This window comes from Sebastes umbrosus, chromosome 13, assembly GCF_015220745.1.
Source record: "Sebastes umbrosus isolate fSebUmb1 chromosome 13, fSebUmb1.pri, whole genome shotgun sequence".
Classification (NCBI taxonomy): domain Eukaryota; kingdom Metazoa; phylum Chordata; class Actinopteri; order Perciformes; family Sebastidae; genus Sebastes; species Sebastes umbrosus.
In genome coordinates this window covers 5,141,785-5,169,414 of record NC_051281.1, presented here as the reverse complement: position 1 = coordinate 5,169,414, position 27,630 = coordinate 5,141,785, and the positions used below count along the sequence as shown (strand labels likewise).

At 42.0% G+C, this 27,630-nt stretch overlaps 1 protein-coding gene across 1 annotated transcript in view; it reads left to right on the top strand.

Moving 5' to 3' along the window:
* The window catches only part of vwa8 (von Willebrand factor A domain containing 8), a 75,132-nt gene extending 55,053 nt beyond the window's left edge, over nucleotides 1-20,079 (top strand). The window contains exons 38-45 of the mRNA XM_037789610.1: nucleotides 1,840-1,948; nucleotides 2,292-2,448; nucleotides 7,202-7,310; nucleotides 11,557-11,682; nucleotides 12,144-12,302; nucleotides 14,671-14,769; nucleotides 15,928-16,166; nucleotides 18,511-20,079. Of these exons, the coding sequence (XP_037645538.1) occupies nucleotides 1,840-1,948; nucleotides 2,292-2,448; nucleotides 7,202-7,310; nucleotides 11,557-11,682; nucleotides 12,144-12,302; nucleotides 14,671-14,769; nucleotides 15,928-16,166; nucleotides 18,511-18,619 (1,107 nt within the window). The 3' untranslated portion in view covers nucleotides 18,620-20,079. The remainder of the gene's footprint in view (nucleotides 1-1,839; nucleotides 1,949-2,291; nucleotides 2,449-7,201; nucleotides 7,311-11,556; nucleotides 11,683-12,143; nucleotides 12,303-14,670; nucleotides 14,770-15,927; nucleotides 16,167-18,510) is intronic.
* The last annotated feature ends 7,551 nt before the right edge of the window (nucleotides 20,080-27,630 follow it).

Here is a 27,630-nt window from a genome sequence, read left to right as displayed (position 1 = left end):
ATTTATACATTTAGTATGAATCTGCTTGAGCAATAAAACGCATTGTGTGTCCAACACTTCCAGTAGGTCTATTGTATGAACTGGTTCCCACAATGAGTGTTGTCTTGTCCCTGTAATCTGACGTGGTTTATATCAAACTGACCCTCCTAATCTGAGCTAAATATAGAGAGCTCTGCTGATACAGCAGCTTTATGTCGATGTGAGAGCAGAGCCGAAGCTCTGAGCTCCACTGTGTCAGTTTGAGGTGTGGACAGCAGGTCAGCAGACGAAGAGGAGGGGTCCTTCTCAGCTGGACTGCTGCTTCGACTAGATAAGTGCCTGCTCAACCGCTCAGTCCGTGACGAACCAAAATCAAAAACAGCAAAGATAATAACTCACATACACACACAAACAGCCGTCCACAACCTCATCCCCCACAGATACCATTCAAATTCCTGCAGTATGTAAGAATGCAGCTGAACTACAGGGGATGCACTTAGTCTCCCACAGAACCACCCATTCCTCTCTCACTCCCTCATGCGTGCCAGACTCTGGCCGGCCGCCCCTTGCCTCAGTGTGAGAGCCGGCATGCTGATTTTGGCACCGATGGTGCCGTTGAGATGGACCTAAAAATCCAGAGCTTTAACCTCAGTGTGTCTCCGCTCCGTCACTCTCCTGCAGAGAAAGACAGAGACTGTTCTGTCCATCCAGACCGTAGAGATACAAAGTCCATTCTCTTAATGCTTGGTAGGACTGCGTGGTAGGTATAGCTGACTGTTTGGGGCGTTTTGTTTGGCTCTCTCACGTACTAATTCAATACATCAGGAGGTTAACACAAAGAGGAGGTTTCAAGAGGAGTTGTGTGAGCTTGGAAAAGGAAATCTAATTTATCTCTATTAGTGGTAAAGTGCGATTACGGCTACAATTGCGACCCAATGTGTTTTCATTGAAGCTTTTCCCAGAGAGTGTTTCAACATTGTGGCTAAACTCTGCAGCTTTTCTAGTGAAACTGGATTCCCTGAGTGGTTTGGACTGGTTAACTGGTTACGTATATCTTTTTTTTTTTATGAAGGGCTTAGTGTGACCCCACAGGTTGTTGTGTGAATTATTGCTCCTCCTGATGGGATGAGAGTTCTGTGGTCTGTTAGCATTTTCAGATACAGTAGGAAATACTTATATACTACACGCATCATACAGATGTCTTTTGAAGTTTTGTGTTATCTCTCTCTCTTCTCTTCAGCAAATACAGTGAAAACTACATAAAAATAAAAGACAAAGGCTTCAAATATACATCTCTCAGTCATTTTAAAGTCTCTCAAGCTAGTGTTCGTTGGTAAACAGGCCCATAATGCCACAACTAAACTCTCTAGTAGACTCTCTCATGTGATCAGTTACACTCTTACATCAAATAAAACCTTACATAAAGAGCACTACATTTTAACCAAACATTATTTTAAGGTGATACATTTCAAACACATCACCACTGCTTCCCTTTTAACATTTTATTTATGTCATTTTTAATCATTTTTAATGACTTTATGAACTCAAATGATCATCAATTTATGACAGAAAAATATGAAATAAACATCTCAATGAAACATGTCTCTGAGATAGTTACAGAGTATAACCTGGACATTGTTCTTGGAAAGACAAGACACCACTAGTGATGGGTAGAAAATGTGTTTTTTTATTTATTTTTTTATTTTTGTAATGAGTTTGGAGGCTGAACTGCCCCTTTAAGCCTTATAAGCTAGCTAGGGCATCAACAAGAGTGCTTGCACAGATGTGAGTCGGCACTTACATGTTTGCTGTATGTTTAAAAACTGACCCACGTGGCGTCTCTCGTTTCTCTCCTCTCAGATTACCATCCAGAGGGACAGCGGCGAGGATGTCACCGCCCCGAAACATGGCAAGATCGACCCCCTCAACGATCCTCACGTTGGGGGAAACCAGTGGGCAGGAGGAACAGGTAACCAGTGATGTTTTTATTGGGTCGGCAACATGCACAAGTTCCATCTATCCACCAAATGCTGATGGAAATCTGTGATAACACACACATTACTATGATTGATGGTCAGGACGGAGGTGTATATATGAGACAGAAGGAGTGAGCTCTCTTCCCTCAGCAACTGCTTAGTTGCCCTTGGGCAAGGCACTTAGTTATGGTGTATGTCAATGTGTTATGTTTACAGTAAAATGAATGCAGACATTTTACTGAGTTAATAGAAGCTTGGGGTAAAATGTCTGGTTTCAAATCACTTATTTGTTATCCAAAGTGCCTCCAACAACTGTGATTGTTTCATCCCTGATAGGCGGCAGAGACACGGCGGGGCTGGGTGGCAAAGGTGGCCCATATCGGCTGGATGCAGGACACAAGGTCCACCAGGTGTCCCAGGCTGAGAAAGACGCAGTTCCAGAAGAGGTCCGCAGAGCCGCCCGCGAAATGGGTGAAAAAGCCTTCAAAGAAAGGTAGGTTGCTTTAAATACAGTGATCATTTGCTAAAATATGCCTGCCCAGTATAGGAAAGCAATAACCCACATCCCAACTGAGTTAGCTCCACAGGTGGGAAACCATATGGAGGTGAACGGATGTTTTGGAAATGTCTTTTTTTCCACTTCAGAAACTACCCAGAAGTGAAGTGTGTGATGTGTGTAATGTGGAACAGGTGTGTGTATGTGGGGAGCTTTTTCGTTTAGGCCATCTGCAGGGTTTCCTGGTCAGTCAGCCATCCCAGGTATGGTGCTCCATCCTGGGCAAACAACCACAGGCTGCAGTGCCCCGGCTGGATGGATGAGCACAAGATCCCACCGGGCACCGCGTGTGTGTGTTTGAGTGTGTGTAGCTACACTTACACACATTTCGCTTCAGAGCGGAGGGTTAAGAGGGCACCCCTTTCACCAGCTCAACCATGAAGGCTGTCTCTGTTCTCTTTTGCTTCAAACAGTCTCGTTCTCTTTACTTTCTTTTCTCCCCCTTCCCCCTTATCCTCCCTCTTATCCTCCCCCTTTCCTGCATGGCCCTTCTCATACACTGGCTGCTTTCACACCAAGAGGACAACCTCTCCGACTCTCTCTTCTTTTTTTGTCTCTTCTCTTCTTCTCTTGCTCTTCACCCACTTGCTTTTCTAAATTTCTTCTTTGACACCCTTCCCCTCCCTCCCTCCCTCCCTCCCTTCCTCCCTCCCTCCCTCCGTCGCTGCCTGTCTATCAGTGTCCCACTAAGCCCAGAGAAAATCTTGTAGCTACACGCTGACACTCTGCTTCCAAGTAGATGTCACAGTACTTAATACAGCAGGTGAGCACACACTACGGAAATACCTACAGATGGAGCGGCTTGAATTTATGTTGTTTTTTCTTATCACAGGCCAACTCTGTCGTGCTTTTTCCATACCTTCTCGTTCACTGATGTGTGTGCACAATCCTTTGTTTACTTAGCTTTAGGTTAAGCATCAATCAGACTATGATCCTTCCTTAAGTACCTGACACACACACTCACACACACACAAGCAAAAACAGGCTTAGGTATGCCTAAAACATGAAACTCTCCACGTGAGCATGTACACACTCTAGCTGTGTCTCCATACCTGTCAGCCTTCCCATTTTTTATGGGTTTATACCATTTTTGAAGGTCAAAAGTTAATTTATGAATAGATTAAAAAAGTTGACATTACATGAAGTCAACATTAATAGATCATATTTTTTTCTCACAGTGTTCGACAGGAAGGCAAAATGACATTATAGGTGTCTTTAATGTAACCGGGAAACCCAAAGCTCACTCACTTCAAGACTCAAATTCATTGTTCATTGTTGCTTCCTCTCTTTGTTTTACTGTAGTTCCATAGTGAGGCATGTGCTGTACATAATAAAGTGTTATGAGGCTCAAATTTGTCAACCAACAGTTAATAAAACATAAAACAAATGAATGAGAATAAGTTGAGTTTCCTCCAGCTGTGAATCCATAAATGTAAAAGGAACACACCCACAGAAAATGGAAAGCATTGCTCAACAATTGATGAGCGTTAGATAAGTTGTTATTGTTCAGTGTCGACATTTCAAACTTTTTTTACAATACATAAATATTCACAGAAAGATTTAGCAAGGCAGCAACAATGGGCAGTACATTTGACATATGTGGGAGGTTGTGATGGACAGATGTTTGACAGAACCAGCAAGTACAAATACAAGGCCATTGTTAAAGGGATAGTGGGTTTGTATGAGGTACTTATCCATAATCAGTGTATTACTTACAGTAGATGGTGGTAAATCGATATCCGTTTAAGTGTACGCTATATTTAGAATATTTTCATCAGTTTACCTTGCTGTCAGACAGCCCTGTCCGATGGGGAACTCAAGCTGTTATGTCCTTCTAGGCTTTTCGCCAAAGCCACCAGACTCCATTGAAAAAATCTGTAATCTTACCTCAAAGGAGTCTGGTGGCTTTGGCGAGAACATAGATAACGGCTTCAGTTCCCTGTCAAAAACATAGACTGTATAGCTGTCTGACAGCAAGGTTAACCGGTGAAAATATTCTAAATATAGCGTACACTTAAACTGATATAGATTTTTTTAAGGTGAGCATTTCTTTTAGGTGGTTAAAATATGTTTTGCTGCCGGCCCCGTCCACAGCAGTACATCGCTTTGCTCTTGTGCGGTAACTCCTGTCTGCTTCTCCAAACTGGTGTCAATACACTGACTATGGATAAGTACCACATACAACCCGACTCCGAAACACCCTGACTATACCTTTAAATCAATCTTGTTTAGCTATTCTGTTTCTCTAATTAAATGCATCATAATTTGCGGGATAAAATGAGAACAAAACATCCCTGTCTATGACCTTGGAGAAGCAGGTCTTGTGGATGGAAGGCTACTGTTTGTGTAGTATGTTTAGCAGGGAGTGTCAGCATAAAGTCCTTGTTTTTGTGGCTGTTGTGTGTGAAATGTCAGTGTCTCCACCTCGAGCCAGATCAGACTCTATCTCTGTATTTGTCATTCACTCTCTGTCTCCTGGTTAAGTCAAGGTTCAGGAATTTGAAGGAAATAGCCGCGGCCACTGGCCAGAGTGTCTGCTCACCACATACACTCTCACGCATCCTCACACACACTCACACACATATGCACACCTAGGAATGTGTGGAGGAAGTCACTCTGCTATGAACTGCTCTGTGGGCTGACATGATGTGGTGTGAATGCAGAGGAACAGACAGGGAGACTGTGTGTGCAGGTCAAAAATAACTGGACTACGATGTGAGTGTGATACAGTACATTATGTGTCATGAGAATGAAGAGCAGCACAGGATGATGAGTGGGGATAGATGATGGATGAATGAATGTTATTCACAGATCACCAATCTAAGATATAGAATGTACAAATATATAGAATTTACAAAATGTAAAATTACATAAACATTTATAAAATGTAAAAAATATATAAAATGTAAAAATACATAAAAGTATATAGAATGTAAAAAATACATAAACATATATAAAGTGTAAAAATACGTAAAATATATAAAATGTAAAAATACATAAAATGTAAAAATACATAAAAGTATATCAAATGTAAAAATACATAAAAATATATACAATGTATAAAATGTAAAATACATAAAAGTATATAAAATGTAAAAATACATAAAAGTATATAAAATGTAAAAATACATAAAAGTATATAAAATGTAAAAATGCTTAAAATATATAAAATGTAAAAAATACATTAAAAAAAACATGTTTAAAAAAAGCATCTGTCTTAAATGAAGCAAATGTAATCTAAGTCCAGCAGACAACTTAAAAATGAGTCACTATATTCTGATACGGTGGTCTATTTAAGCTGTTACTTCTGCTACAGAGAGTCCAATGTATCATGCGTTAATATAAGTGGACGAAGGTTTATTGTTGCTCTTTGACCTCTTGTTGTTCTGAGCTTTGACCTAACAGGAAGCGACAAGCTCAGGATCGGCAAGCAATCCCACCGAAAAACACTTTTTTTCACATTTATACTTCTTATCTTTGAACGTTTAACATATTGTCTGTGTTTTCTTTTATGTGACTTATACATGTGGTCCCCACACTGAAATTACATTCCAGGTGTTGGTGATGATGTAGTTTAGCTTAAATCTGACATCCATTGCAGACATTATGTTGGTAGACGTTCTCTGAGTGAATCTGTGTGTTTGTATTTAGTCTTTTGGATTGCATGGCTGATACCAGCGCAGTCTACACAATACATTCGTCTGACTCTGTTCTCATGCAACCACACACACTCACACACTCACACACACACACACACACACACACACACATTGAAGTTTGTTGCAAGATGTGACACATAAAGTCGGAGCCTCTCCGCCATCCTTCAGTCCCTCCCTGCGTTTTGAAGTCACTGCTCTGTATCTCTGTGGTGTCACGGTCTGGTTGTCACCAAAAGTTTCAAACACCTGGCAGAGATCTCCCCCACACCTCTCTCAGTTCAAACAGAGTGAGGGTAGCACCCTTTACCACACCCGAGGAGGATTCTGTCAGCGCTACTAAAGTACCTGCACAGTGGGATTATACTGATAAGCTCGGTTTGGGGGGCACAGCCCACCTGTCTCATCATGTCCACAGGTGTGCTGTGGAGAGAACACACACATGCACATGCACATGCAAATGCACGTGCACATGTATATGCACATGCACATGCACACAAAAGGAGCTCCATATTTAACAAACTGACCCCTGTGTCAGTTTGTCCGCAGGTGTCCTGAACTCATGCAGAGATTTCTCACTCTCTTTCTCTATCTACTTGACCAAGTAGTTGCTCAGATGCAAATATAAATTGCAGATTAAAAGCACAAACCTGTTGCGGTGCCTTTGATTGGCCAGTGAGATTTAAAGTTTTGGACCACTGGTCCGGTGTCACTTCATTGGTATTGATACTATAATCTTGAGTGCTCCCTGCCCAAAGTGATATTGAGAGCCACAGAGTCACTGAATGGATGCAGGCTGGAAGTAACCTACTTGTGCCCAATTAAACTGCCTGTCAGTCACCTGATTAGCACAATTATGGAAGTAGAGGCCTGTTCCCCTCTGTGAAAGACCTTTGAAGCTGAAAGTCAAAAGAAGAAAGTACAAATCTAACTTATTGTATCCTTATTGATATTGAACATAATGGGTGTTTTGTCTAAAACATATCAAATCAAGTCATCCGTCTCTCCTCTCCCTCTGTGTGTTTCCATCTCAGGTTGAAGGAGATCGATATGAGCGAGTATGATGCTGCCACGTACGAGCGCTTCTCCAACGCCGTCAGGAGACAAGTTCAGTCTCTACGCATCATCCTGGACAGTTTACAGGTCAGATTCACTCCACTTGGCATCACTCAACTGAATTTCTAATCCCAATTGCAGACATTTCCTCGTAAATTCAGCCTGATGTTTGGTGTTTTTGGATATGGAAATATCTTAAATGCACTTATAAATATTTTAGATTTTGGGCTCCTTTGTTTCCGTAACATGTCGTCTTTCAGACTAGTGGAAAGAAAACATCAGAGATACACATTTAGGTGTTTATTTTACTACTTTGTCTATTTGCGTCTGTAGATTTCTCGAAAAGTAAGCATTAGATAATGCCTCATTTGCATAATTAAACATAAAATGCCAGAGAACTTGTAATACAAAAAAGAATTGCCTTAACGTAAGTAATTAGTTAAAATGTTAACCCTGTTCACCTGGCGTCTCCCCTTAAAACAGTTGTTAGACATGACAGGTCTGCTCGTTCAGGTTCGGTAAAATAGCTTGTACTGTACTGTACAGTCAGACAGGAAGGACTGCAGTCGACCCCGGCAGGTCAGAAAACCAAAGTCCTGGGGTCATGAAGTTGGTAGACAACAATTGGTTGACCTTAAACAACCCCAGAGACAGGAAGGAGGGGGCGCTGTCCCACAGGAGCGCCCTGATTGGCTGAGTGAATGAAAAGCAAGAGCGCAGGGAGTGGTGGTCAAAATCCAGGATATGATATTGTCTCCATTTCATTATTTTGATGTAGATTTTCCTCCCTTTGTTTGAGCTTCTTAGGGGAAATGCGTGTTGATGCATGGTGGCGGTAATGTGTGTGTGTGTGCATGTGACGAGAGGCAAATCATGCAGCATGTGAGTATGATTACAGAGCAGCGACACCAGGCCTTGCTCTATTATTCTGCTGTCCAGGTGTGAAGCTCTGTTTGTATATATTGTGGTGGGCGGGTGTTTGTGTGTGTGTGTGTGTTTGTGTTTTCCATCCAGGTGTTTGCAGCCGTGCCAGCGCTGGCTTTGAACATGAATGCTGCTTATTGTTTGTATCGGTCCTCGTAGCCCCAGGGCTGTAAAGACGGATGGAGATTATACCAATCCCAGCGGGCGTGACGCTGTGAAGTCATGTTATTTTTATCATACCTGAAGAGTGATTTAAGGAGTCATACTCAAACACACACACACACACACACACACACACCTAACCATAGCTGGCAAGCTTTCAATAAACTGATAGTGTATTGTTTCCAGCCCATCAGTCTCCCTGAGGGAAACCCCTCTCTATTTATCTCTCAACGAAGAACTGGCTTGCCAAGCTCCTGGGCACGTAGCTATCAAGCGTCTCAGAGTAGGAAATCAGTCCTAACTGGCCAAAAGAATCACGGAGCGATGCAGATTTGCTCCTTCTTTAAGGGCCCAAGGTTATAAACATTTTATATCTCAGCGCTGGCGTCAGCCGTAGCCTGAGGAATTGTTTTTGGGTTGTCCATCCGTCCGTACCTTCTCGTGAACGCGATATCTCAGGAATGCCTTTAGGGAATTTCTTCAATTTTAGCACAAACCTCCACTTGGACTCAAGGATGAACTGATTAGAATTTGGTGGTCAAATGTCAGTGTGACATCACATCCGTCCCATCCTCAGGATATCTCGGGAACGCCTTGAGTGAATTTCTCAATTGTTTTTGCACGAACCTCCACTTGGACTCAAAGATGAACTGATTAGATTGTGTCAAAGCTCACTGTGATCGCACAAAACACGTTTTTTGGCCACAACTCAAGTATTCATCTGCTAACTATGACAATTTCACACAAACGTTCTAACAGGATAAAAGTGATGAAGTGATGACATTTTGGACAAACTTGAGTGTAAACTACAACTTGACTGGTTGGCAGTGATTCTAGTTTCAATTTAATTTGACAGGGAAATGACTCGTATCTCTAGCAGAGGTGTCTTAACCTGTTGGGAAGTTCTCAGGAGATGACAGTCATGTTAAGGGAGGAGAGATATTTTGGAAATGTTTAATGATAGTGAGCTTATTAAAAGATACCACGTTGTCAAAAATTGAATCATTTTTGTGCATGATGTGGTTTCTCCATGAACAAAGAGAGCACAACAAAGCAACCTGACGCTTTTTGGCAACTCTGATTGCTCTTACAGGACCTGGGATAATGCACAGTTTCATTCCCCAGCAGTCAGTGTGAAGTGATGGAAAAACACTGCTTTGTTATAGGCTTTATAAAACAGTAAAACACGTGTTTACATTTAGTTTTGAACCCATGTGAGTCTAAAGTACTGTAGCGCTACTGATTCCCCAGATTTCAGCTGATCGGAAAGAAGCCTGCGAACCACTTTCCAACCACATGATACGGAAATATTTAGTTGGACAAACAAATCGCACAAGAAACAAATGCCTCTTTGATAAGGACACGTGTATAAAGGGGGTTTCGATGAAAATAAACCAATAAACAAAATAAAGTCTGTGGGCGTTAGGTTATCGTTAGGTAAGCACAAGCTCTTGCACAAAAACCGCCTCAATCAGAAAAGTTAAGACAGCAAAGAAGTCTCAAAACGTAGGTCCCCTGGTTGAGAATCCTGTGTTTGTTGGACCCATCCACCTCCCCTCCCACCTGCCATAAGCGATCTTTCTCACTCTTTGTTCTATGTCACTAGATCTGAGCGTAGCATATTTACGCGGATGCATTTACATTGCAGTCAGTACGGACTACATGGCATGAACATGTCACGCCTAAAGCAGGAAGGGCATTCTTATGGCACGCTTTTGCCTCGCGCATTGTCGTGTCATTCACACGCCTTTTCGTGCGACCGGGCTAATCTAATCTAATCTAATCTAATCAATTGACAGCTATTGTTACGTGAATCAATTCTTATCAGTGATGTTAAGTCATGAGACCTGTTCTCTGTGTGACATGATGTCCAATCTATATGTTCTTTTGTGTGTACACACGCCATGTGTTATGTAAAAAGACACTCTCATCACAATGACCCGGTGTGGGTGGGGAGGAACGGATTGTGTTCTTTCTTTTGTTAACCTCCTTTTTCTGTAAAGGAGCTCCTCTTCCTTAGGGAGCAAACTGGAGACAGGAGAAAGTGCTCTTCCTCTCTGCTCTGCTAAAAAGTGTAGAGACATCCTGAGAGACGGGGTCAGAGCTTCAAAGAGACCCCGGCCTCCTGCCTCTTTTGCTCTGTGGGTGTGGGTGGGAGGAAAGGGGTTAGTTTGTGGTGGTGGTGGTGACAAATGCCATGAACTCCTTTTAGTATACTCAGAGCCGTATAAAGAGAGAGTCGCACCAACGGCAGTTCAAAATGCTTGATCATCACATGATTCACGTAGACTTCAGATAGAAGGAAGTCCTTGGCAGTCAATTTGAATGCATTATACAGAGGGACAGAACTGCAATTTGGGGGTCAGGGATCCCTTAAAGGGGAGAAAAATTTCCAAGGACCCCCTTATAATCCTAACACCGATTAAACATAATGCTTACTACCATTTTTACTCTTAGATGCCGTTGGAACTATTTGTATTCTAAAACGTAAATACTTCAGACCTGTTTGATAGTGATAAACGGAAACACATTTCAGTTTTATTCATGATTCATGTCCCGATATTCCGGATGCTTTGTAATCAGATGTCGCTTTAGCTCGGCCGGCTTCATGGCTTCATTCGCTAGCACCTGAAAACACATGACGCATTTTGATCTCCCTTCACTGTCGCTCGATATAACTGTCATCATATTTTCTCAATTTAGCTAGTCTGGTCTTAGCATCACTTGATGATATGGACCGACTCAAATATGCTCACCATTGATGTGATGTCACAATCATATCAGAGTTTCTATTGGCTCAAAGCTAACGTGGGTGGGAGTAAAGGACACAATATGCTTGTTTTATTGGTGCAAATGGTCCCCTACTGTAGATATGTACTTTTTAATGATACAGTACAATTTTATGATTTATAGCAAATTATTTCACGAGCCTCTGACAGAGTGCCATGGAACCCCTGGGGGTCCCTGGATCCCACTTTGAGAATCACTGCATTAGAGTGAACGGAGTTGACGTGACTCTCTTCTTTACACGGTTCTGAGTATACTCATACTGTATGTGCTGTAAATCTTTCTTGTTGTCTATAATGTGTCAGCCGGAATTACAGCTGTCTGGATTTTTTTTTTCCTTCGTTTCCCAACCTGCCCCGCCAAACTGAAATCATCTTCTCCCAGACAGATTTGGAAATGTGTTTATTTATTTGGTTGATTGGTACATAACAAACTGTGTCTATGTGTGTGTGTTTTTCAGGCTAAAGGGAAGGAGCGGCAGTGGTTGAAGAACCAGGCTCTGGGAGAACTGGATGATGCTAAAATCATTGACGGACTGACTGGAGAGAAGGCTATATATAAACGCAGAGGAGAGCTGGACCCAGAGGTGTGTGTGCGTGTGTGTTGCTACAAGCCACACCTCCAAACACACACACACACACACTCCCAGACACACACACATAATTTTGACCTTTATCTGTCAGACGATACATTCCAGTGGTGTGTGTGAGATTATTATTAAACCGTGTGTTTCTGCTCGAGCTCACACACACAGCACAGAGATAGTTCCCACACTAAACATACAAACACACACTAACCATAATATGCATGCCATGTTTTCCCACCTTATTTAGCTCCAAGCATTGCATATTTTTGGTCTGGCGTGAAAGTCTACACTGAAGTAATTGCAGCCAGTTTTGAAATCCCGACCTTGTGTTGAATGTTATTCTAAGTAAGCTACGCCAAATTCCTCGAAATACTTTCCAAAGCTGGTATTTTCTTTAATTTAGTCATTAGTCACTGCTGATTTTCTTTGAGAGTTTTTGTGTTTTGTGTGTGTGTTTGCAGCTGGGCAGTCCTCAGCAGAAGCCCAAGCGTTTACGGGTGTTGGCGGACGTGTCGGGCAGCATGTACCGCTTCAACGGCGTGGATGGCAGGCTGGAGCGCTCCATGGAGGCTGTGTGTATGGTCATGGAGGCTCTGGAGAGCTACGAGCACAAGTTCAAGGTGAGATGTCACAACAAACATTGTGTGTATGGAAGTCGCTTTGGACAAAAGCATCTGCCAAATTGATGTAATGTTACTGAGGATACTATACAACCTCAACCCACCACTATCATGTTACATATCCAAACTTATTGAGGTCAGAGTGATAACTTAGTAGATGACTTCTGCTTTTTTACTCAGGTCCCTTAGTCACCTGCAGGCGGCAAACTCTGTGTCTGAAAAGTGAAGCCAATGCTGAAGTGCCTTAAACTTGCATTCTCTCTAACAGCCAGCAGGGGGCGACTCCTCTGGTTGCAAAAAGAAGTCTGATTGTATAGAAGTCTATGAGAAAATGAGCCTACTTCTCACTTGATTTATTACCTCAGTAAACATTGTAAACATGAGTTTATGGTCTCAATCACTAGTTTCAAGTCTTCTTCAATACAGCATGATGCTCATTTAGTAAATCATGGTCCCATTTAGAGTCAAATAGACCATAAAGCAGGGGATGCTTTAGGGCGGGGCTACCTTGTGATTGACAGGTTGCTACCACGGCGTTGTCCGTGTTTTCGTCTTACAACTTTAACCCTTTCACAGTGTGTTTTCAGTTCATCAAAGTTAATTGTAACATTTTGATCACCTAGAAATGTCTTATTCAGCGTCCACGTCCACGTCTTATACACTACGGTCACCTGGTTTGCCGTGTGAAGGATCTGTTATGTTGTAACTTCTGACCACACTGTGCTTGGCAGTAAATGACATACTTTTTGGTGGTGAATAATTTTATGATCCTCACTACCTGTCTGCTACTGTCTCATTTTATGTGCCGCTTTTGTAAAACTTAGTTTCTGCAAAGAAAACTCAATAGTTGACACATTTAATGAGCCATTCATGAACGGAACATAAGGAGTCCATCTTGGCCAGGAAAGTAGGATCATGGTAAAAGACGGAGAAATAGAGAGGAGCAGAGAGGAGGAGGGAGATATGAGTGAGTGTAAAAAAGTTGAAGGGAGACAGACTTCTTGGCCCCTAAGTGACACTCAACCCAACCTAATACTGATCACATATCAGAACACATACACACACACACACACACACACACACACACGCACACACGCACACACACACACACACACACACACACACATTTCAGTGCTGATCATCACATGTCAGTGCGCCAACTGCTTTCATTGCGCAACAGCCCTTACATAAAAGTGCATCTGATAACTCATAAGACATGGTCACTTGTGTGAGCCCGTGATACCTCACCCCGTGCAGTCTTACATTGTGTGTGTGTGTGTGTGTGTGTGTGTGTGTGTGTGTGTGTCTTACAATGTAAGACAACCATTGATGGTGGTTGGTCAGACATGCATATCTATTTAGGATTTATATTTGAAACAGTGCATGTAAATAAAGATGGCATGATGAAAGAGTAGTCTTAAGAATTTGTCACTTTATAGTCTCATGTCCTATTTATTACAGCCATCAAAATAAAAATTTAAATAAATGCATAAATAAATAAATGTAAAAGTCAATAAAAAATAAAGGTATAAATGAAGGGGAAAATTGAATTGAAGAGTAGATAGATAGTGGGATTAATACAAAAGTAAATAAATAAAGAAGCTAATTAAAGAAGCTATTTATTTCTGTCACATTTTATCAGTTAATTAATGCCTACATTTATTTTGTAATATTATTTTTGATACTTTTATTTATTTATTTATTCATGATTTTGATCTGTCCTCCATAGACCCTATTACAAGCCAAAAATGGAGTGGAAAAATTACTTATCAGTGTTGTAGAAAAAATTAAAAAAAACTCTGAGCTTTAATTTGAGTGATTTCAATTCCTTGGTCCCTGAGGTATAAAAAAACAAAAAAAAAATAAATAAATATATCGTACAAAAAAGATTTGACATTTTGAAAGAACACACTTCTTACCCAGCAACAGTGATATGAATGGATGAGACACACAGTCGCATAACTCTGACCACCGCCGTCATAACTGCCCTTATTAGAAATAGCCCATATATATATAATACCTGGGTCCTGAAATAGCACAGTGGAGCCCACACTGCCAGGCTGACCCGGGTTTATGTAGGCCAGTTGTGACAGATGGTCTATCGGAGGCATGCACACTTTCAACAGGGTCAACGTACTGTAGTGGGTGCAGCCTGGAGCGAGGATGTATAAGTTACGATGTGACGTCTCTGCACCGTCACACCTGCGTCTTTACACGTCATGAGGAGGATTCAACAGGGGTTTACACTAAATTCTGGGGTTGTGCAACAACAACACGTTGTCATTGCTGTCATTTATGTTGATGTGGTGCCCAACATGTTAACTTTTGTCAATTCTTTTCTCTTACTTAAACTGTTTCCTCTACTCAGTACGACATTGTGGGCCACTCAGGCGACGGCTATGACATCGAGCTGGTCAGAGCGGATAAAGCCCCCAAAAATAACAAACAGAGACTCAAAGTCCTCAAGGTACACATTCACTATCAGTCCATTCTTCTTTTGTTACTGTTATTCCCACACATACCCACCCAAATAGACTGAAAACAATGGTTTGTATTGTTGTATTTCTTTCTTTCTCTCTCATTAACTGGAAGGATTGTTGTTGTTGTTGTTGTGGTTGTTGTTTTCCTCTAGTGGTATCTAGCCATTCAGATAGTTTTATATGTTTAACTTGGACAAACTGAACCTTGAATATACAATTTCAAATTAGCCTGTGAGTACAATCCTCAGTGCTGTTCGCAGGCATCGGTCCTCCACTTCCCAGGGTCAGCCACCACTAACAACTTCTCCACCTGTGTCATAATGTATCGTGAGTAGGGCTGGGTAACGGTACCTGACACCTATAAGGCATCTACCAAAATAACCCGGACTTATCTCCTGCTCCATCACGCTCCAATTTCGCTCCAGTACCGCTCAAACCATGAGTTCGAAGCCCGACCCAGAATTTATCTGTGTATTGCACACGGCAGTAACATGGGATTGTTTCAAACTTGTGTGATCCAGACTTTTCTAATGACTGCAGAGTGTTTTAAAGTCCAAAAGTCAACAGTTATTGAACAAAGATAGATGTTTTTATCTAATGATATAGTCTGCTTCAATCCATATTTGTTGGCGTTTAGCCTTTCGAAAAACAACATTTTCATGGCAGTCAAAAGACTGTTTGCTCTCCCACTCCACAAAACTGATGAGTTATTTTTATTAAAGAATATGACGACAGACATTCGACGCTTCATCCGAAAATCTCAATTAAAGCCTTGAATGTAAAAAAACATGACATTTGGTAGCCTACAGCCGTACTTAAATACAACACAGCTTGTTTCTTTGTTGAGCGGCTTTGAGCTGGTGAGCGGAGGGAATGAACAGCTTCGTGAGCTACAGTAGCCAGTGGGACAAACACACAGCTTCCATTTACATGATGGGTATCTGATGAAGTACCCTATTGGTATCGGTATTACATTAAGGGTACTGGTAATGGTACTGGCATCATCATTTTTTAAACGATACCCAGCCCTAATAGTGAGAGTGAGGTCAGGTATGTCTGAACTCTGAACACCTTTTTAAACTTCTTTTCTCTCTGGCCTTTTTCCTTCCTCCTCCTCCTCCTCCTCTTCCTCCCTCTCCTTGCAGAACATGCATGCCCACTCTCAGTTCTGCATGAGCGGTGACTTCACTCTGGAGGGCACAGACTCCAGCATCAAGGAGCTGGCAAGAGAAGAGGCCGACGAGCACTTCGTGGTGGTGCTCAGCGACGCCAACCTGGAACGCTACGGCATCAGGCCCGAGCGCTTCGCCCAAGTCCTGACCTCTGACCCGGAGGTCAACGCCTTCGCCATCTTCATCGGATCTCTCGGCGATCAGGCCGAAAGGTGAGGAGGTGGAGGTGGAGACAGTGGTGGGGGTTTCTTGGTGGAGATAAGTAGAGGGTGTAAATAGGGGAGGCAAAGGAGGAAACAGGAAGGATGACAGGAAGTGAGTGAAACAATATGAGGGAAAAGGTTAGAAAAGATGCCAGAGAGAGGAGGGAAAGGGTGGAGGGGAGGAGAGGTAGTAATGAGAAAGGAGCAGAGACAAGGAGATGCAAAGAACTCAAAAGGACTGGTATATTTGAACAGTAGCCATGTAGTCAACTTTAAGGATCCTGCTAAAGATACTCGACTGTAGCCGGTCATCCAAAACCAATAACGAACAACTAGACTTCAAAGTGAGGTGGAACAGTGAGTCTCCATTAGTCTCTCTGAGGCCGACTCATGTTCCCACTTGCCGCTGGTCCTGCTGACCTTTGTTGTCACATCCCAGATTACGTCCTGAGCTTTGCAGGCAGGACAAAAGAGGGTGTAAGTGCACTCTTCTGTCTGCTTTGAGGAGCCACCGGCTTCATGGTTGAAACGCGGTCACGAACTGAAGGACTTTCAGAATGATAATGACCTGTTTTGCACCCCGCTCATGACTCTGGGAAGAGTTGGAACAACAAGGGAGGAAGAAAGAGACCTCTGACCCGTAAACAGCTACAGGAGGAATTACTCTTTAACTCAGGAAGCCACGGTCGGGTAGGAATTAACTCTACTAACTAACAAGTCTATAGGTTCAAGTCAGAATATGAGGATAGAGGAATAGAGCTCAACAGGGAGGTTACGGAAGTGAAAATCACGTTCATATTCTGTATCGAGGTTTTTGATTATTACCCATTTTGTCGTAACCATCCAAGGTAGACTTACGACTAGCTATGAGACTCCCTATGATATCAACCTTGTTTTAAGAAAAACATGTTTCATTCACAGTGTCATGGAGAAGTATTACACTACCCACAATCCTAAAGTGTAACAGTGACGTTTCTGATTGGTGGAGCTTACTGTTACTATGGAAATGTTTACGGCACCCGTGAACGGTCAGTAAGGATACGTGCTCGTAGGTGCCATGGATGTATAAAGAGAACTGGATACAGCGTTGTAGGAGGGCTCCTGTTCATTCCTGTGAGAGTTGCTCAGTGGTGCATGAAGCCAAAATGGCTCGACTGTCGAGTGATAAAGTACCCGGATCATCCGGCGATCTTCCGCATCCATTGGACCCATAGAGCAGGCGCAGTAGTGTTTCCTTTAACTTCGCTTCCCAGCCCTCGCTCCAGCGCTCGGTCTGAGTCTCATTCACATTAACGGAGGAAGAGAAATAACTCTGGATTCAGCTGTTAGTGCATTTTACAACTTTTAGGACTTAATGCTTTAAATAAGGAATATTCAAGTGTTAGACGTTTCTTTCCCAATGTAAGTCTATGGGAAAAAAAAATGTTGGACCCAATGGCATCACGTGACGGACATGAAAGTTGTAGTACCACCGTTTGGCCACTGCAAAACAATTTGCTTCAAACCCTGCCGCTCTTCCTGGGGGCTTGGTACGTGCTGTTCCATGGTCTGCTCCCAGATTTCAACATGGACCAACATGGCGCTTCACTTTGGGGACTTTCTCTTACGAATAAACTTCCCCGAAATGTGTTTCTGAAAACATTTGAGGCGAGAAATAATCCACGCAGTTGCTGAGTCTTAATTTTAGATCGACAAGGGTTAGTTTCCAGAGGCAGCGAATCGCCATTTTTCAATGGTTTATGGGATGAGCTGTTTTCCAATTTTTTTTTTTCTCTGAATCAAATGTTTTATGGTCATGATTCATCTTGTGGATGGTTGGCTTGGTTCCAGGCTTAAAACTCTTTAAAATAAGGATTTTCTGAAATGTCAATAGAGTGAATGAATGAGAAGTCCACTTTCAGTGGACGGTCACTGTAGAGCTCTATGAGAATGATATATTCACATGTCATGGAAGCACGCAAGCATTAGGACCTTAGTTATGGGGAAGCTATAGAGTTACGTAATTTGATGTTCGGACGCTTTGGGAAGACTGTTTATATCCCTGTTGACTGTCCATGCTGGTGTGCGTCCTCATGTAGAAGACAAACTACTAATTGAAAAAGAGGAATGTGTAAGTAAATGAGGGAATGAAAGAACAAAGGGACTGGAACTTAATGCGAGCAGCTGTGTTGTGTTGCTCCTAAGCTCCTCCATGTGAGTGACAGCCCTTTCATTCACACACACTGTACTCTGTCGAGGACCAGTTCACACAACAAACAAGCACTTGTGTGTCTTTTTTGTTTTAGGAAACGATTCTGTTGCTTAAGTTCAGACCTTCTGTTTAACCATCTTTTTTTTCCCTTCCTTAATTCAGACTCCAAAAGACCCTTCCAGCAGGGAGATCCTTCGTTGCCATGGACACCAAGCAGATCCCCCAAATCCTGCAGCAGATCTTCACATCTACGATGCTGTCCAGTGCCTAAGACTGACACTAACACTAACATGTACACTTACTTCTAATCTGACACATTCAAAACCTCGACAATATTAGTTCTGCAAGCTCTGAATCTTGTCAGACTCTTTTAGGGTTAACACGATGTGTCCTTAACCCACTTTCTGTATCAGATTATAACTTAATCCGAGCTGTATCAGTACTGAGGACTGGCCTTGAAGGGGGAGTTATGTTTATTATTTTACAGAAGCCTTCTGGCTGTCAGCAAAATCTAACCGTGTTGTTAGCGTGACGGAGGGGAATACTGTTCAGCTGCTCTCTAGTGTCTGGGAATATAAGTACTGTACAATGTGGTCTGTGATGTCTACTGTGAAATGACACGCACTGTAATGGTAACTACAGTGACATCATGAATGCCTGGAGCCTGTCTCCGACCCCATATGGGGATCAAACGCGCAGCCTAACCTGTTGTTGTTTTTGTGTTGACTGCGCTGACGCACGCACGCATACGTCTCCGTCCTGTTTTGGGTTGTTACTCAGAAGGCCGGGTCGTGAACTTGAAACAGCCTCGCTCGTTTTGGACTTCCTGCTCATTTATCGTCCGTCACACAGAACAGAAAAAGGCACAGACTCACGCAGGAAGGGCCACCTGACCGACCGACCGACCACTTGGATGTGACGGGCGGCAATAACTCGGCTCCCTTTGGAATGCTGGGACTGTGACCAGGGAATTTCCCCCACCTGACTGCACACGCTCTTTAAAGGCAGCCGCTGTTGCACAACTCCCTGCTGTGTGTGTGAGTGTGTGTGTGAGTGTGTCTTCTCCTCGTACAGCATCTATGACAACATGCACAAGCCCTTTTCCTTCCTGCTGGACCTTGTGACGCCCCCGTGTTCGTCTCAGTCCTGCAAAGGAATCTCAGATCGCCTTTCATTGACCGGACCTCCCACTCCTCTTTCTCAAACACACACAAACCCCCTTCACCACTGCAAGGAAAATTAGTGGAAAATAGTTGTGGTGTTAAGAGATTACAGTCCTGTGTTTTATTCTATGTATTTGTGCTCTTTGACATCACGCTGTGCAGTCAGATTCATTCTCCAGCTGTGCCAACTTGCAGGCACATGCATACAGTACTGCATCAGTTTCGCCCCTGGTTGTGACACTCACTATGTTTGATTGATCGGATCAATAGCAGCCCGTTTAACTATCAGTCTCCATTGATCCCCCTCTGATAGAGGAATGTTCCTATTTTTATTAACCCACTTCTGTCTCCTTTTGACCTTCTCTCTCTCTCTCTCTTTCTCTCACTCTGCTGATTAGTTCGAAGGAACAAAAGTGACCTCATGATCGAGTATGTAGACATTCAGAGTGTGCATAGTAGCATATTAAAACCATATACATTTTAAATCTGTTTAGTCTTATTTAATTGTACATTGTTATTACTTTATGTGGAAAGATTGTAAAAATTTAAATAAATCCTGTCAACATTGCTCAGTTGATTCCTCGTATCTGATCTGGTGCCTGTTTATTACATGATTAATCACAACTGTGGCTCTAACATTTGCGTTCGTAACAAATGATCTGTTCAAAGAAAACCATGGTCCAAAAAAAAAGTAATTTTTAGTATTTAGAATTTGTGTCTATGTACACAAATAAAATAGATTAAATGTCGTGACTATTTCACAAACTGCCGTGAAACTGTTGGAACTATAGAGGAAACAACAAGAAAGTGTATCTTTGGATGGATGGGGAAAAAAACACGAACGGAAATGCTATTTGAAGTTATGAAGACTTGTTAAAGCTGAAGTAGGCGAGATTGGAGCAAATATGATTTTTATAAAACAGTCGCTATATCCTGACAGTAGTACATGAAACAGGTAACCTGAAAACAAATCGTGTTCCTCTGTGTGCTCCGGTGCTCCTAACGGCATCTGCAAGATTTCACAATCAATATTATGTTACGTTAATGCCTATTTCTCTCCTCACATGTTTTCAGAATCATCTTGTAGTGCACTGTTTAGCTGTAAAATGAGAAAGTTTGTGACGACGCCGTCACTGTGAAATCTGGTGATGGAACACCACGTTATGGTCACATGACCGGAGCACAGCCAATAGGAACGCTCTCTCAATGAAATGACCTGTGATTGGTCAAAGTCTCCCGTCACAGGCTAGATTTTTTAAAGCCTGAAAACAGAGCCATGAGGAGGAGCAGAAGTCTAGTTATCTCTCAGAACACTTGAATTACAATATGCTGAAAGGTTATTATGGAAGTTTTGCCCAATGATGTCAAAAATATATACTGCCTACTGCCACTTTAAGCTCAATGAAACGTTTACCCACTGGATTATCTGAAAAATACATTGTTACAAAGCTGAAAACAGGGCTGATTTTCTTATCTCATAAAAAGCTAAAATGTTGGTGAGACATGATTCCCACAGGACATTAAAGCTATGATGTAGCTTTTCATTTTAAGCTACGATAAATGCCAAAATCATAGCCCACACTTCTATCAAAGAAAAGATGAGGGTGGTGTGGGAACACATTTTTAACTAATAGTAGAAGTATTCTGTAGTATTAAATAGAAATATTCTATTATCTTTAATAGAGTTGTGTGTTACTGTGTTGTATGTTATTCTGCAGCTTTTCTTCCTAGAAACTGAGGAACTTAGAATCACAGACCGCTCAGCTTCCCTCTCATTTCCCTCATGGTCACTTTTTCCGTGTGTTGTAATGATCCGTTCGCTCGACCACAATCACCCAGCCCTCGCTCAGTGTTTTGACTATGGCCAAAACAACCTCAACACACACTATGCAACTCTTCACACTGTGTAGTCAGATACCATCCTCTGCCCTTCCTTCAGTGTTCTGGAAACGAGGGTTTCTGAAGATGATTTATGTGTTCAGTCACCGGCTCTTGCTAAGTGGCCTCACGCTTCCTCTGTTTAATCCAAACAAACCTCTGGAAAACTAAAAGATGTCTTCCTGTAGAAGATTAGATAGAAGATTGTATTCCAGGGAACGTATATCTGACTTGTGGAGTTTCAAAATATCAGAAAACTCATCATGAACTGGCAGTTAAGTCACAAAATGATTCTGATTATTACTCAGCTGTATTGAATGTCTGCATTGTTGTATTATTCACCGTACAGTCTCTGCCTTGGTCCTGTCTGGCCTATGGACAGAGTAGCGTGATGCTAATTACATACTGCTGTCAGTTCCACTTTATTTCCCAGCTTCCTGTACTACGCTGCTTTATTGACACACTGTTTATCACCCTGGATTTGCAATGACAAAGTGACACACACGCACTCTAATGCACACCTGGTCGGCCTACCTATCCTAAAAAGCCCCGCATGATTAGAGAGATAAGACGTCTAGACTAGCGGGTATTACACGCATTAGTCAGTGTTAGGAGTGTTTGTTTTGTGTGTGCCTATCTTACGTGCTCAGATACTGTATGAGTCAAGACACATTTAGTGCAGATGTAGAAGAATCAGCAGGAACTGTAGCTGGTGATTCACAACGTGCAAAACTTGAACAGACTATTTTTGGTTACTTTTGGCTGATGTCATCACATTTCAGTCTGGACTCGTGTTTGACAAAGCAGATAACACTCACACACCGACGCACATACAGTACATAGTAACTGTGACTGTCTCGGGTGTTGACTGCAGCATGATTGATCCCTATATAGACCGTACAGGCACCACAGGGAGGAATTGACCGGCTGTGATTGATTGCTGTTCTCGTGGCAACCCTGGATTGTCCAATAGTGTTTGTCTAAACAGTAGAATCAGGAACGTGTGTGCTCATTTGGCTGTGATTGATACCAGCCTGTCTAGCTGATCAGATATTTGCAAGCCTGTATAGAAGTGTGTTCACAGTGCAGGAATGTTCAACACGTTTCCATCTCAACTCGTCACATACTGATGCTTTGTCAGACGCCTCGGCGTCACTTTTCAGTCGCATAAACACGTGCTTAATGTTGTGAATTAAAGGACCAGTGTGTAACATTTAGGGGGATCTATTAGCAGAAATGGAATATGTTATTAATAAGTATGTTTTCTTTATTGTTTAATCACCTGATAATAAGAATTGTTGTGTTTTCGTTAGCTTAGAATGAGCCGCTTATATCTACATAGGGAGCTGGTCCTCTTCACAGAGTCTGCCATGTTGCACCGCCATGTTTCTACGGTGGCCCAGAACGGACAAACCAAACTCTGTTAACTTTTCCTGCTTGGACCGGAGCCGATGACGTTACTCGCTCCCGTCGACGCCACTCTCTCGCTCTTTTGCTTCACCACTCACTTCCCACGTACACACACACTCTACGCACCAGCTCTGCTCCAGATGACCTACACTACTCTTATGGTATGTGTCCACAGAGGCGTTTTCTATCGTAAGAGATCACCTCGCTTCCCAACATTAGACGCTTGATGGGCTGCTACTAAACACAAGGCACCTGATTGGACAAACGCTTTCCCTCGTGGGCTGCTGCTCCCAGCTTTTCACGTTTTTGTGCCGCCCATCGTAGCTCTCCAACACGCTTGGCACACGGGAGAGGCTTCAGTTGGTTGCAATCTCCTCACCTCACTGCTAGATACCACCAAAAAAAACACTTGTTTAGGATTAGGCAAAAAAAGCATTTAGTTAGGTTTAAAATAAAACAACATGGTTGGGCTTAAAATGACTACGTTTGTACGGTGAAAATGTGACTTGATGTTGTGAAAACGGGACACGATCAGCTGATTGTAAAGTGAAAGTGAAACGTAACTCACGGGACACGAACAGCGCTCTCCTGGATGAAAGCCCTTCTTTAAACTACATCACCACAGGACTTTCCCTGAGCGTTTACTGTTGACACTGCATTGTACATTGTAGTTAATAGAAAGCCCGGTGCGTCGCATACCGGCGCTAAAAGGGCGACTTGTGCGACGGTATCGAACGCTGACAAAGCGCCGGTATTTGACGCCCTGGGAATGAGACCGTGCTGGAATGTTACGTGTTATAGCATGATTTAAGATAATGATGTGGTCAGTAGATGTGGAAATTTCTCAAACATGTGTATGACGTGTGGTTTTATGAGCTACCCTGTTTGCGTGTTTGTCGCCATGTGTGAGTGTTTTCTGGTAACGAGCAATGGTGAAATCAGCGATACAGGAAGCTTTTAAGTAGGAGGATGTAATAATATAAAGATGCTATACAGACATGAGGGAAAGCATCAACCCAATAGGCTACTGTTGTGTTTATGGGTGAGCATTTAAGGGTAACCACACACAAACACAAAGGCTGAAATCTCTGTGGCGGTATATACTGTAGGCAGAGAGCTGGCAGCAGTCCAAGAGCTTTATGGCACATTCATTAGGCAGTCTAGAGTCAGTAGCGCTCGCTAATCACTGTGTGGTTGGTGTGTGCATATGTGTAGCTGGTTTTTAATATCAGTCTGTGGAGAGAAAGTGTGTGTGGTAAAAGAGAGAGAGAGACTGACAGAGATCTCACTTGTGTCTGGCAGACAACACACAGCGAATGACCACCTGACACCTGCCCCCCCTTGTCAAGTCCTAATAGAGTTGCACATTGAAATCTTGAGCGGAGCCTTATGAGCCGAGCTGCTGACAGATCTGAAGACAGAGCGTCGCAGCACCTGACACACAGACACGCTGATAACGCAGATGTACGGCCAGCCAGTCAGACAGTCGGAGTAGTGATGAAAAACAAACTGCTATAAAGAGAGGATTACACGACTGTATGTCAGCACATCATCCAAGTTCACCTAGACTGGATGATGTAGACCCTGCAGACGTGGGCTTATGTCTGTGAAAGCTACTAAATTATGGAGGACGGAACCTGCCAAAATAAAAAAATAAATTAATGAATAAATTTAATGACTCGATAAATAAATAAATATGCCATTAAAAGTAGCAAACATAGTATTCAAAATAAATGGTGTCATTAATAATTGATCAAATATGACATAAATTGATACTGTTTTAATTTTCTTTTTTATTTATTTACCTTTGTATTAATATTTATAGTAATTTACTCTTCTGTTTAATTCCACTTTTATTTATTTCTCTATTTATCTATTTATTTTTGCATTTATTTTTTATTCATTTATTTTTTAATAATAAAAATCTATATTTTATTATTTATATGTATTTTCAAATGTATTTATTTATTTATTTATGCATGATTTTCCCTTAGTATTTTACCCCTTATTTAATTCCCCAAACTTATTTATCTCTGTATTCTTTTCTTTATACATTTATTCATACATTTGTTTTGTACACTAAATATGACAACATCTTGTTAATATATCAGTGTCATATGTTGGAATGAATGCAGAAAATATCATTAAATGGTTTATTTTGTGCTGTTTTTGCAGCACCGGCTGAATATTTTTCAATTAATCCCATTATACTCTTTTAACTTGTGTTGTTTGTAGTATGTAGTAAGGGTATGTCCCATCTGAGGATTGCCCCCTATTGAGGTGGTGGGTTATGAGGGCATTGCTTGCCCTTATGACCCCTAGGATCGGTGTTGTCAGGGGCAACAGCTCCTGTTATTGTCTCCCAAGGCAACCTTGTCCAAGGTAAGAGGCCAGACTCAGAGTGTTTCAAAGACCTCTATGGATTAGTGTCTTCAGGAGAGAGAGCAAGCTCTTCCAAACCAGAGAAACCAAGAACCCCCTCCTGGATCAAGGCCTGGGAGAGGATCTCACTGCCAACTGGCTGGTAGTGGAAGGACGGGTCCTGTTGTACTGATCCCTGGCTCCAAAATCTGGATCTTAATACATGTAATGTCACCTCTCTAATGGAGAAGGACTGTTTGAACAGCAGTTTGGGGTATCTGGAGTCTTTACGTGGTGAGATATCTGGAGGGATTACATTTCCTACCTGGCATGGGAACACAAACATGAAATGAGCATTGGACTGAAACAAATGTCTGCCTTAGTGTGGTACCAGTAATGTAACCTAAACACATTCTGTGGTTAACACAGTTGAAGTTTAACTACTAAGTGTTGTAGTTTAGGTGGAGTCTTTGCTGTCATGTTGGTGTTTCTCTCTATCATTGCCAGGCAGTTAAAGTTTCAACAGATTAACACACGTAGAGCCTCACTGGAAAAGTCATTTTGTCATCTGAAACCATGTGCTTGGTTATTGAATAACTCAGGTAAGCCTGAAGTGGAACATTTAAGAGCCAATCCAAATGGCTAACTCAGATCCAGATAGCTGGATGTGTGTGTGTGCATGCATGTAATATCAGGCTAATGAAAGCTGAGACACAAGGACGGGGAAACCTTTCCACTGGGTATTGGCATCGCTGGGTTTTCTCACCACTTACAGCTTAAACTCGCCGCCACAGACTCCAATTTGAACCCTCCCCATGTCTGCCTCCACAAAGCCTCCATTCAAAGTCATACATATTTTATTTTGAAAAATGAAAAGAAATGCAATTAAATTAACAGTAAAAAAGTGTGAAATGACAAACTAACTGTCTAATAGTCCTGGTCATCCTTCACTGTTACACTCCCTGTACTGTGAAATGAGACATTACAGAGACAGTGAAAGCTCCATTACTAATACTTCCCCCTTCAGACGCTTTCTTACAGTCCTGTGATGAGTCTGACATCACTCGGAGGATGTGGTTTTGGCAAAGAGTTACGGTGGTCAGCTCTAGGAACAGATATGATAATGCTTGTAGTCCTTGACGACTGGTAAACAACGTTCTGTTTATGTGCTTGTGACTCCTGAGTCGTTAGTTACACTCGCTATTTATTGTACAAACATGTGATGTGTTTTTTAGATTCAGTAGCATCCCAAAATCTAATTTTGTGAGACAAAAACACTGTTTGAATGAGTTAAATATCAAGTTTGTGTCCTTCGTAACATTTATAAATGCAATCACAAGAAAAAAACACACCCAGAAATCCTGCTCAGACGACAGCTCTTCAGTAACTGACACTAAAAATGTGTTTAATTTAAGGGTTTGGTGCATTTTTCTAGTACGTGCTCTATTTCCAACACTTAAATGTGGATATGTCTTGTGGAGTCTCTTCACACATGTTGATTTATGGGGCAGGCAGGGAGGCTTTTCCTTCTGACAGGGCCAAGTGTTTGTGGAGCGGAGAGGACACGCCTGGAGCTGTGGGGGACGCTACACAGCTCTAATAGATTCTCTGACCTCCTCTGCACCGCTGATGCATGTCCTTGTCCTCCTCCTCGGTCTCCTGTTGCTGTTGAACCAAAGTCAAATCAAGTTAATCGTATTTATATCGAGAGGTAAAGTCCACTATGGGACCTTATTTCGAAAAAAATATGTAGTCAACGGCGAGAGACAAATATTTTTTTCTGATTCCGTTTGTTTGTCAGTTTAAAAGTTAATTTTACAAGTCAAGAAAGTTTGTCATAAAACTGTTTAGTATAAAACTGTGAAAATACGTAATTTGAAAAACTACACAGCCAAAAGTCTCGGGTCTCGCTCGTTCTTTCGCTTCCCGGCTGATAAAATGACACATCAGGTAAGATAACGCTTCATTTGTGCGTGTTGGTGCACAAATTAAATGTTATCTTACCTGAGTAAGTGAAAATCTGTAAATAAATGCAAATATTTGTAGACGTTTATATGTACAGAAAGCTTTTCGCAGCAAATTCAAACATGATGTTGAATACTGACGTATATTCAAATTGGCCTGAATTATTAGTTTAATAGTTTTAAATTTGTTCACAGTGGTTGGAATATGTTCCATATATTCCCTCCTTGCTTGTTGAAGGTGTGTTCATTGACAGAGTCGGCCACTTGTGGTGTTTGTTCTGGGTTAAACTTTGTGTACACTTCCCTTCTCAGAGGCACAGAAAGGCGAGCTCATAGTCACATGACAATATGTTGCATACTTGCTGACTGTGCGCTCGTGTTGGCGTATACACACACATCTGGCTCGAGACCCGTTGCCATGGCTACAAGCTGTGACTGACATCAGAAAGCTTTTTTTATTTTCGTTGTCGCTGCTGTTTGTCAGTTGTTCCTCTTCCTGCGTGGAG